The 12,008-nt window shown below is 45.7% G+C and overlaps 1 protein-coding gene across 1 annotated transcript in view; it reads right to left on the bottom strand.

The window, feature by feature from the left end:
- LOC146081226 (macrophage mannose receptor 1-like) overlaps positions 1 to 12,008 on the bottom strand; it is a 282,981-nt gene that overhangs the window by 43,977 nt on the left and 226,996 nt on the right. The window contains exon 21 of the mRNA XM_083189331.1: positions 578 to 727. Within this exon, the coding sequence (XP_083045457.1) occupies positions 578 to 727 (150 nt within the window). The remainder of the gene's footprint in view (positions 1 to 577; positions 728 to 12,008) is intronic.

Genomic DNA, 12,008 nt, shown 5'->3' on the forward strand with positions numbered 1-12,008 from the left:
TTATGGTTTTCACATTCATAGTTATGAAATAAGTGAATTTATAAAGCGATCTGTAGCCCGGCATCCATTTGGACGACTGGCAGAAAATGATGCTGGATGCTTGTAGTGCTGGCACTAGTTGCAGCCTGTATTGAAATAAGCCTTACATACTGTATTCAGCGTGAAATGAATAACAGAGCAGATTTCCATATTACAGTATTTGTCAAAAGTGTATACAATACCCTGTGTCCTTTGCAGGAACCAAACCCCAAGAAAGCGTCATGGCAACCATTCTGCAGCATGGCCCTCGTTAATGATCCGCTCTCTCTCGTCTGTACATGCACAGGTGACGGATCGGTCATTTATGACCCATGGGAGCGAATATCATGTGTCGTTGGCCCCACACACTAGGCAATATAATGAATGATACTGCCCAATTTGCACTGGTTTTTTATGGGGTTTTTATAGTTTGACATAACATAGTATTTTGTGTCATACATAATTTCCATGTAAATCTATTTTGATTGGAAAACATGACAGGAGAAAATAAAATGTGAATGTTGCTGAACAGGGCCTAATAGATAATGCAACTGCTTACCAAGCTGAAGACATTTCAAGGATGCTTTAGACCAGGATTCAGTGTCAGATGATTCAAAAAGATAGCAATGGCCACGGAAGGGTATCCAGGCATTTGATGTTGATTCTGGGCATTTTCCAGGCTTTTGCGGTGGCTCTGTGGGAGCGACAGCTGCACGCACCAAATAAGTACATATAATTAGTCATGGATTGATGCAAAAATAAATAATGTACTATGACAAGGAAGCACATACACTGGATCAGATAAAGTCTAGGGGGGAAGTTTGTGAAGATGCCGGAATATGGCCTATCTGTGGTACGAATGGATATGACTAGGATTGGCCATATTCTGGGGAAAATACGAATCATGAATAGGGCAAATTTAATAATCTGCCGTTTTCAACTGATGCGTATTTTCCCGTTCGTATTTGGCGGTCGTATTTAATGGCCCCAAATACGTAAGATGTGGCAGTATCACATGGATCATTCAGATCTGTTCAATGCTGCTCTATGTAAAAAAAGATTAATAAAAAAATGGCATGGTGTCCCACCGCCCAGCAATAACCAGCCTCGGGCTCATTGAGCCGGTCCTGGTTGCAGAAATACAGGGAGAAAAAAGTTGGGGTTCCCCAGTATTTCTATTACCAGCACAAGGCTCATGGGCCAATCCTGGTTCCCAAAATATGGGGGGCAAAATAATTAGCCCCCTCTACCTGTATTTTGTAAACTAGCACCGGAATCAAACTGCCAGAGGCTAATGTCACAGCTGGGGTGAAACTTTTTATTAAGTTCCCCTGGCCAAAGCATTAACTCCTGAACTAGTCAGGCAGGACCAGGACCCTGGGGGAGTGGGGACACCCAATAAGGAGGTGCCCCCTCCAGGCCACCCCCAGCCTGGGGCTGTCCCTGGGTGGTGGGCACAGGGCTTATATTAATGTGTGAAAAATAGATTAAGAAACTACTGGGTTATGCATGCAGGGACTTGGAGAACAACAAATCCAAGCATACAGTGCATTTAAGGGCCAGCTGGCACTTGTAGTCCTTCATCTTAACATATAGTGAAATAACAGACACATGCACTGTAGAAAACAAAAAACTTAAATACATACTACAATCACTCAAACATACTTACCTATAGGTTCCACCGTAGGCCAGTCCTCTTCTCCAGTAAAATTATATATGGGTAACTGTGAAAGGAAATTATATTCACTAACTCCTCTGGAATAGATTGTGTCCTCTTTGATCCAAGTAGGCATTCCAGGGGTTAAGTTCCCCAGAACTTAGGGTTTCCCTGGTGACGTCATTCACCGGGTCCTTCATCAGCCAACCATCAACGGGCTCACAAAGGGCTCCTCGGCTGATTGACTGTGCACCGCTACATAGACGCCCATGTTCAATGTTTAACATGGGTGTCTATAGTGCTGCTGATTGGCTGAGTGAGGACCCAGTGAATGACGTCACTGGGGAATCCCTCAGTTGGGGGGGATGAGCCACAATTGTAAACACACTTGCAGCTCCTCAGTCTGTATGGTGTTGGGACTCTCGTTTTTTTTTTAACCTCTGGATTGCCTACTTGGATCGAAGAGAATGCAATCTATGCTGGAGGAGTTGGTGAGAATAAATTCCTTTCACAGGTACCCATATGGAATTCTACTGGAAAATGGCACTGGCCTATGGTGGAACCTATATGTACAGTATATGTATGTATATATATAAGTATGTTTGGGTGATTGTAGTATGTATTAAAGTTTTATTTTCTACGTTATCTGAGTGTGTTTATTCACTATTGGTTAAGTTGTAGGACTACAAGTACCAGCGGACCCTTTAATGCCTCAAATTATGGTACTTGTGAATCTCCAAGTACCTGCATATGGGGGAGGCTTGCTGGGACTTGTAGTCACAAGTTAACCCAATAGATTCTTAATCTATTTCTTACACAATAATATCAGCCTGGTGCCCACCGCCCAGGGTCACAGCCTGCCTTGGAGTGTTCTGGAAGGGGGGACCCCTTTGTTGGTGGGGTCCCCACTACCCCAGGGTCCTAACCTGGTCTGACCAGGTTGCCTAACCTGGCAAGATATTACTGGATTGGCGGGTGTCCATGAACCTGATTGGTAGCCTGATGGTATCAACTCCCGTCGTGAGGAAAGGTGGTACACATCTCACGGAATGGAGGGCTCCAAAAGTTTGGCAGGTGGTGGTGTCCCTTTTTTGAAAAGTCCAGTTGGTGCAATTCGGGTCAGAGAGCTGGTCCAAGTTGGAGAAATTATTTGTAATCCACAAAGGTCCTGATGGGGTGTGTGACGCATAAGCTACAAGAAATCCCCATATGCAGGGAAACGTTATGAAGTAGAGACCGGAAGTTCCGGCTATCCACGGTGCGCTCCAAACAAAGGAAATTACATCAGCGCTCGGTGTCTGATCAGGGAACCCGACGGAAGCGTTACACACCGGGTACCTGATCTACCTAGGACACACAGATCGCTGTCCGCCCCCCCTCTCCTTTCCTTATTTGCTATTAAGCAAATAGACATCCACTGTCCACCAATGAATAAAACAGATACCTGCGTTACACACACCGGAAGCTGAGCGCGGCATGCGTTCCGGCAACCGGAAGTGGAGCGCAGTTAATGAAATATGTGATTCTATATCTATATACAATGTTTTGATGTTTTTCTTTGATATAAGATTTATAATAGGACTGCCTCCTATGTCCTCTGAGGATGCAGCCACTATTAAAGTGGATTAAATACACTTTTTTTAATGACCAATTGAGTACCCTGCAATTGGGGTCAAATGTTGTACTTCCTGTTAGATAGTATAAAAGCTCAAGTCAGCCCTAACAGCAGCATGCCTTTGATAAAGTCATCTGTGGATGACGAAACGCGTTAGTCTCAAGGCTCACACACCCCATCAGAACCTTTGTGGATTACAAATAATTTCTCCTACTTGGACCAGCTCTCTGACCCGAATTGCACCAACTGGACTTTTCATAAAAGGGACACCACCTGCCAAACTTTTGGAGCCCTCCATTCCATGAGACGTGTACCACCTTTCCTCATGACGGAAGTTGATACCATCAGGCTACCAATCAGGTTCATGGACACCCACCAATCCAATAATATCTTGCCTTACCAAGAGAGCGACACTAGGAACAAGTGAGATACCACATCCACCATAATTCTATAACCAGGTCCACAAATACAGGGGTGATTATTGCCAATTTCTTTTACTGTATTTCTATTTCAGTGTATATTTTTTATATAGCATGCTTATTGTATGTTGGGATTGTATTATCTTTTTTATGTGCTATTAATTAAAAATACTTTTCTATGTAATACTCAATTGGTCAAATAATATATATTTTTTCCAAATTTCAACCCACATCTTTCTTTTTTACAACTTGGTTCATACTTTACAATCCAAGTGGACATAGATTGAGAGTACAATAGTGTGCAGAGCATAGCGAGCATGCCCGAAGCATGGCAAGCCATGCGAGGGGACACTGTGCACATATATATATAGGGTCCCCAGGGACCCAAGTGACATTCAGCACCAAATAAATGTGAAAAACTCATGTCGACCATGTGACCGACGCTTTCACTCTGGCATCTAACTTCTGTTACAATTGATCTAGACACGATCGACTATCTTTAGGCGTCTAACTACCGTGTTTCCCCGATAATAAGACACTGTCTTATTTTTTTTAAACCAACAAAAAGCACCATAGGGCTTATTTTCGGGGTAGGTCTTATTTTAATAGACATTGACAGCAAATGTCAAAAATCTTAAAAATGCCCCCAGTCCGCCATCTTTGACATGCCCTGATCCCCCTTGCTATGGTAAACATGCCCCAATGCTCCTTTTAAACATGCCCCAGTCCTCCTTTAAAACATGCCCCAGTCCTCCGTTAAATAGCGGGAACGTACCGTAACAGCCTCCTTTAATCACAAATCCTTTCTCTCTTAGCTGCGCCAGTGCTCCGTGCTGTGCTGCAGCCGTGTGATGTGCGCGGCGACGTCACGCCGCCTCCCACAATGCATCCCTGGGACCGGGAGCAGAAGCGGCTTCTGTAGAAGCCTGTGCTCTCTAAATACCTCGAGCGGAGGTTAGCGGGGGTTAACGGGGGTATAATTTATTGTCTGGAACTGAATACATGGAAAATTTAATAGGGCTTATTTTCTGGGTAGGGCTTATTTTGGACCAATGTCCAAAATCTGGGGTAGGGCTTAATTTCGGGGTAGGTCTTATTATCGGGGAAACACGGTAGATGGGTTCGACTAAGGGTGGTCGACCATAACATGATCAATCGAGACAGCTTTCATTCGCTATAACAGGGGTGGCCAACCAAACAAAGTGAATAAGTCAGAAAAATATGTTATAGAAAGACAAAAGGCCGATACCATGCAAAAAATGGGTGTGGTCATATTCAAGGTGTGAAAAAGAGGCGATACACCTCGAAAAGTCAGGCAACTGATGTGACCAAATATATTTATTTCACGAGTGTCGCCTCTCTGTTCCATGGTACAGTATGTACGTTATTATCTTGATGGCACCACGAAATCAGGACCAGCAAATTCGATTGCCGACCTTCCGACATTTAACATGGTTAAACAATTAATGCAGATTCTTTCCGCTCTACTCATTACTCCTCCCATTTCCAGTCCTCTGCCTCCCATTTTCAGTCCCAACTGCTTTGGGACCTGCACCTCCCTTTACCAGCTTATTGGAATATTTTGATGATTTCTTTATTTTATTAATATCATGCTTTTGTAGCCGACCTCCTAAAGTCGCGTTTTTCCGGTGTGATGAGATGCACGCTCCAGCACACATCGCATCGCACAGCATGTAAAGTATGTGGGGCATGGACTTTTGTAATAGATCGCACCTCATTTAGTACAAAAACCATGCTGCTGTAGCACATCGCATGCATTTTGTAGTAGACGCAATGCAATCTATACATCTCTTATATACTATTCACCTATCAAGCCCCACATACACCATACATACTATATACCTATCCAGGGCCGGTGCAAGGCTTCTCAGCACCCTAGGCAAAAGTTCAACCTACTGTGCCCCCCCCCCCATACTGCCACCAATACACACTTCCCAACCCCTTAAGGCATACTTAGCTAACATTCTGGAATGGTGGGGAGGCTCCCAAAAATCGCGCATGTCCCCTGCTTTCCCTGTAGACCCCCTTTTGACACCCACAACAGATTACAAGGAGGAGGGTGCAGCAAAGTAGGGAAATATGCCCCATGGTAAAGTATGGAAGTGAATTCTTAGCGGTTCCACAGCCGCCACCTGCATTAAGTAAAACAATGATCCTTATAGACATCATTGATTTTTTGATAGGTAGACTTGGTGGAGCCCCCCCCAGATCCCGGTGCCCTAGGCAGCTGCCTAATGGTAGAGACGGCCCTGTACCTATCACACCCCATACACCCCTTATATACCATATACTATTCGGTACTTGTGTAGTATCACGGCGCCCATCGCATCGCATACCATTTGGCATGCGATGGTATGCGATGCGATATCGCACAATGTTAACCAATGTCATACAATTTTAAAATTGTATGACATTGTATATGGCATACAATGCCATACAATTCGATGGGATGCGATTTTAAATTGTATAAGCACCCTAATGGGTGCTTACAATGTTAAATGCAGCGCCACGCCACCCCCCCACTATAAATGTGAACCCGAAGCGTGGCAAGTGCAGCGAGCCCGCGAGGGGCGGCGGTACGCGTCCTACGACCTTTTCATACCCCCGCTATCCACGTCGGCGTGGAGTTGATTTTATAAAGTGTGGCGAGCGCAGCGAGCCACCGAGCCCGAAGCGTGGCGAGCGGACGCGGATACCTGTAAAGCCCGCGATGGGACGCAGATACCTGTGAAGCCCGCGAGGGGACGCGGATACCTGTGAAGGTATCTGCGTACCCTCGTGGGGCTCGCTGTGCTCACCACCCTTCGGGCTCGGTGGCTCGCTGCGCTCTCCACACTTTATAAAACCAACTCCACGCCGACGTGGATAGAGGGGTATGAAAAGGTCGTAGGACGCGTACCGCCGCCCCACGCGGGCTCGCTGCGCTCGCCACGCTTCGGTATAGTGGGGGGGGGTGGCGTGGGGGTGCATTTAACATTGTAAGCACCCATTAGGGTGCATATACAATTTTTGTTCGTATAGGGGGCAAAAATCGCGTTGCATCACATGCCACCGGGTGCATGGTATGCGATGCGATCAAAACATTGTTCGATCAATATCGGGGGCGCCGTGATAATACACAAGTACCTACTATTCATCCTTTATATATTATATACTTTTCACCCCCACACACACACCCCTTATATAGGTATATGTCAATCACCCCCAACCAACACCCCATATATACATAAATGCCTAACACCCACCCTACACACACCTCTTATGTACTATATACCTCTCACCCCCCCATACACCCCAAATACACAGTACCATATACCTATCACTGTTACATACAGTAGTTACATAGTAGATAAGGCTGAATAAAGACTTGCGTCCATCGAGTTCAACCTACGTTTTAATAGCTTATCCATTGTAAAAGACAGAATATGGTTCTTATTAGTACCCTTGGATGTTTTTATCCAATAAATGCTTGTCCAACCTTATTTTGAACGTATTTATTGTATCTGATGACACCACCTCTCCAGGAAGAGAGTTCCAATGTTTGACTGCTCTGACCATAAAGAAATTTTGGTACTTGTTTCCTAGCACGGCCACAACGATCTTAATCGCGGTCATCGGGGGTAAAATCGGGGCCATCGCGGGCATCGCGGCCGCTAAAAAATCGGGTGCGATGGGCCAGACGCGATGCCCGCGATTTCCCCATAGAGAACAATGTTAAATGCCTCAATTTACCCGCGATGACCACGATTTCCCATAGGAAACAATGTGAAATGGCTCAATTTAGCCAAATTATCATAGGAACAATAGTAAATGGGCCAAAAACACCCCTGAACATTGAAATGTCCCCCCAAAAGTAGTTGACGCCACCCCGCCATCAACGTGAACCCGAAGCGTGGCGAGCGCAGCGAGCCCGCGAGGGGTGGCGGTACGCGTCCTCCGACCTTTTCATGCTCTACTATCCACTAGGGCGTGGAGTGAGAATAGAATAGTGTGGCGAGCGCAGCGAGCCACCGAGCCCGAAGCATGGCGAGCGCAGCGAGCCCCGCAAGGGGACGCGGATACCTTCACAGTTATACGCGTCCCCTCGCGGGCTTCCCAGGTGTCCATGGTGACGCGAACACCTGGGAAGCCCACGAAGGGACGCGTTTACCTGTGAAGGTATCCGCGTCCCCTCGCGGGGCTCGCTGCACTCGCCACGCTTCGGGCTCGGTGGCTCGCTGCGCTCGCCACACTATTCTATTCTCACTCCACGCCCTAGTGGATAGTAGGGCATGAAAAGGTCGGAGGACGCGTACCGCCGCCCCTCGCGGGCTCGCTGCGCTCGCCACGCTTCGGGTTCACGTTGATGGCGGGGTGGCGTCAACTACTTTTGGGGGGACATTCCACTGCTCTGTGGTTTTTTTGGGGGTTTCTGGCCCATTTACCATTCTTCCCTATGCTGATTTGGGTAAATTGATCCATTTAACATTGTTTCCTCGGGGAAATCGTGGTCATCGCGGGTAAATTGAGGCATTTAACATTGTTCCCTATGGGGAAATCGGGGGCATCGCGTCTGGTCCATTTAAGCATTTTTATGTGCACACGACGCGACCGACCCGATTTTTCACTATTTTCAATGCATTTCAATGGAAAAATCGGGGGCATCGCGTCGGTCGCGTCGCAGGCCACTAAAAATTACCCCCGATGGCCGCGATTGTGGCCGTGCTAGGAAACAAGTACCGAAATTTTTTCTTTTGAGGGAACAAAATTTTCTTACCTCTAATCTAAATTCGTGCCCTCGCATCCTAGATTCCTTTCTTGCAGTTTTTTCCAATTATATGATGTCCTTTTTATAGTGTGGGGCCCAGAACTGTACTCCATATTCAAGGTGAGGTCTAACCAATGCCTTGTACAGTGGCATAATCACTTTTGAGTCCCTAGTTTCCATGCCCCTTTTAATACATGCTAGAATTCTGTTGGCCTTTTTTGTTGCAATGTGACATTGAACACTGCACCCCAGCTTATTATCTATATGGACTCCTAGATCCTTTTCAAGTGCTGAAGTACCTAATGCCTCCCCGCTTAGGTTGTAACTTGCACACTGGTTACATCTCCCGAGATGCATAACCTTGCATTTATCCACATTGAACCTCATCTTCCACTTTTTAGCCCACTCTTCTATCTTGTTAAGATCATTTTGAAGTATGTTCACATCCTCTGTTGATTTAATATCTCTAACCAGTTTTATGTCATCAGCAAAGATGGATACATTGCTGAGAATCCCCATGCCGATATCGTTAATATATATGTTAAACAAGATGGGCCCCAGTACCGAACCCTGTGGCACTCCACTTAGTACTGGTATCATAGTTGATACTGCACTGTTCACAACAACTCTTTGGCCCTTATTCAGATCTGATCACAGCACAAATGTGTTCTCAAAATGGGCAAAACCATGTGCACTGTAGGTAGGACAGATGTGACATGTGCAGAGAGAGTTACATTTGAGTGGGGTGTGTTGAAACTGAAATATAAATTGCAGTGTAAAAATAAAGCAGTCAGTATTTTCACTGCACAGAAACAAAATAACTCACACAAATCTAACTATCTGCACATGTTACATCTGCCCCACCTGCAGTGCACATGGTTTTGCCCATTTTGAGAACAAATTTGTACTGCGATCAGATCCGAATAAGGGAGTTTGTTCTCTATTACACAGCCAGTTCACTACCCATCTACAGATATTTGCCCCAAATCCCAGGTCCTCCATTTTATTTATCAATCTCCTGTGTGGTACTGTATCAAAAGCCAGGGGCAAACGCAGGATTTTCAGAAGGGGGTTTCCAGAGGGGCGGAGCAAAGCACGGAGATGGATACTTAGGTGACCCAGTATATGCCGGGTCTGTTAAAGTATTATAGATAGACCAAATGTATATAAATAACAATAATAATAAAAATAATACACACACACACACACACACATATACATATATATATATATATATATATATATATATATACATACATACATACAGGGGCATCAACAGCAGTGCAGACCCCTGGGCATAGCAATGTATTGGGGCCCCTACCGATCCTCCAGCAGTAGGGGTCGGGGAAGCTTTGATGTCCCGCGGGTGGTAGGGGGTATTATATCAACCGATCAGCATGTAGGGCCTGGATCAGTAATTTCCACTAATTACCCCTTTACCGCACAGATGGTGGGGGAAGGGGGCATTGAGCTGAATAATGGGGCCCTGATACATAACTTCCAGGGTGGTAGAGGATGTTTAATATGCAGAGGAGGGGTGTATAGTGGAGTGGGCTTATTATTCATAATTTTCTGGTGGGAGGACAGCTTGCTTGACTGCAGAGGACTCCAGTTCCCGGAAATAGATTTTTTTAGATGTTAAAGGAATTAAAAACTAGAGAATCCCACCTACCAAATGGTATTGGTGACTAAGGGATCAGAGTTCAGGAGGCAGAGCAATCTGCCAACAAGGATATAAAACTACATGTGTGTGGAGCTGGAGCAGTAACCAGCTGCTGGAAGGCTGATATCTCTGGTTCTGGGCACAGTAGAGACAATATACTAGTGTTCATCAAAGGGGGAGAGTCCTAGTTTCGGAATATACCCTCAGAAAAACTCTAAGTCAGACAGAACTTGAAATATCTGACTGGGAAAGCAATTAACAGGCTTGGATGGGGACCACTGCTTTGAAGTCAGATATCTCCAGTTCCCGAGGGCCGATTTTTAAAATTCTTGTACCCTTGGAAAGAGGGGACCCTCAGCTTTCAGGCTAGGTTCCTTAGACTCCTATGGGGGTTTCTAGGTACTCAGAAACCCCCCCTGCGTGCGCTACTGAAAGCTTTTGCAAAATCAAGGAAGACCACATCTACTGCGTTTCCATTATCAAGGTTTTTGCTGACATCCTCATAGAAGCCTAGTAAATTTGTCTGGCAGGAACGATTTTTCACAAATTGCAATATAGAGGGGTCGCTAGTTCCTCCCTTAATTCCATTAGTACCCTAGGATTTATCCCATCTGGCCCTGGTGATTTGTTAGTTTTTATTTTGCTAAGCCTCAAAATTATATCATCGGTCGAGAGATCCATATTGAGATCCGGCTTGTTTGTCCCAGTTGTGGTATCTGTGCTTTCCACTATCTGCTCTCCCCTAGTAAACACTGATAAGAAGAACTTATTTCACAGTTCCGCTTTTCCTTTATCCTCTGAAAAACTTCTACCGTTGATATCGGTTAATGGGCCTATGTTCTCTTTAATTATTTGCTTACTGTTTATGTACTTGAAAAACTTCTTGGGGTTAGTTTTGCTTTCTGTGGCTATTCGCTCTTCATTTTCCCTTTTAGCTACTTTGATTACTTCTTTACAAGTTTTGTTTGATTCTTTATACTTGATGAATGCCTCCTCATTTACAAACCCCATATACAGAATACAGTACCTATCACCCCCTCACACACCATATCCTCTTATATAATACATACCCATTACCTCCCCCTAACACCCATTATATACATTAATGCCTACCACCCTCCCCCACACCCCTTATATACTACTGTATATACCTATTAACCCCACCGGCCTCTCCCCTCTCACCCACACACAGTCATTATGTATTCTATACCTTAACCCCCCACATATGCCCCAAATATATTTTAATATTATAAGGCCATGCATTTTTAACCTACTGTACGTGTTCAGGCTCTTGTATGGCTGGGGATTTTTCCTCTGTTTCATTGCAGGCTGCATCAGTCTTCATTTGATGCTGAGCTCTCTTCCCTGCAGGCCCAGGGAGAGAAGCTAAGCTGGGCTCAGTTGGCCATTGTCAGGCACATGAAAAGGAGCAAGGGGCAACTTGGGCTGTCACCAGGGAGAGGAGGAGGAAATTAATAAAGCCTCCCTGTATGGGCCGGGCATGTAGCAAAACCGGAACGGTCCTGACCACATGGGGCGGCTGTAATCTCCCCTTCCCCATGTCCTTGGTGAAAGCTATCAGAGACATCGGACAAGCCACATCCCAGACCAGACCCTACAAGCTCTGGAATGCAGAGTTTGATTCCGGGCCGGTGTTCCGGGGTCATGTCCGGGTCCGGATTTTACTTAGTCCCGATGTCACAATGCCCCCCTGCGCAGCCCACCACTGGTAATACTACTGCTTATCAGTAGGCTGCCCGGACACACATACAGGAAAAAGTGAGGAGGAGGAGGACCAGGGCTGGGACCAGGCCTGGCTACAAGGGAGGTGTGAAGGGGGACATCTGACCCGGGCCCCAAGGCTCGGA

The sequence above is a fragment of the Crinia signifera genome, chromosome 5, assembly GCF_055691185.1.
Source record: "Crinia signifera chromosome 5, ASM5569118v1, whole genome shotgun sequence".
Lineage (NCBI taxonomy): Eukaryota > Metazoa > Chordata > Amphibia > Anura > Myobatrachidae > Crinia > Crinia signifera.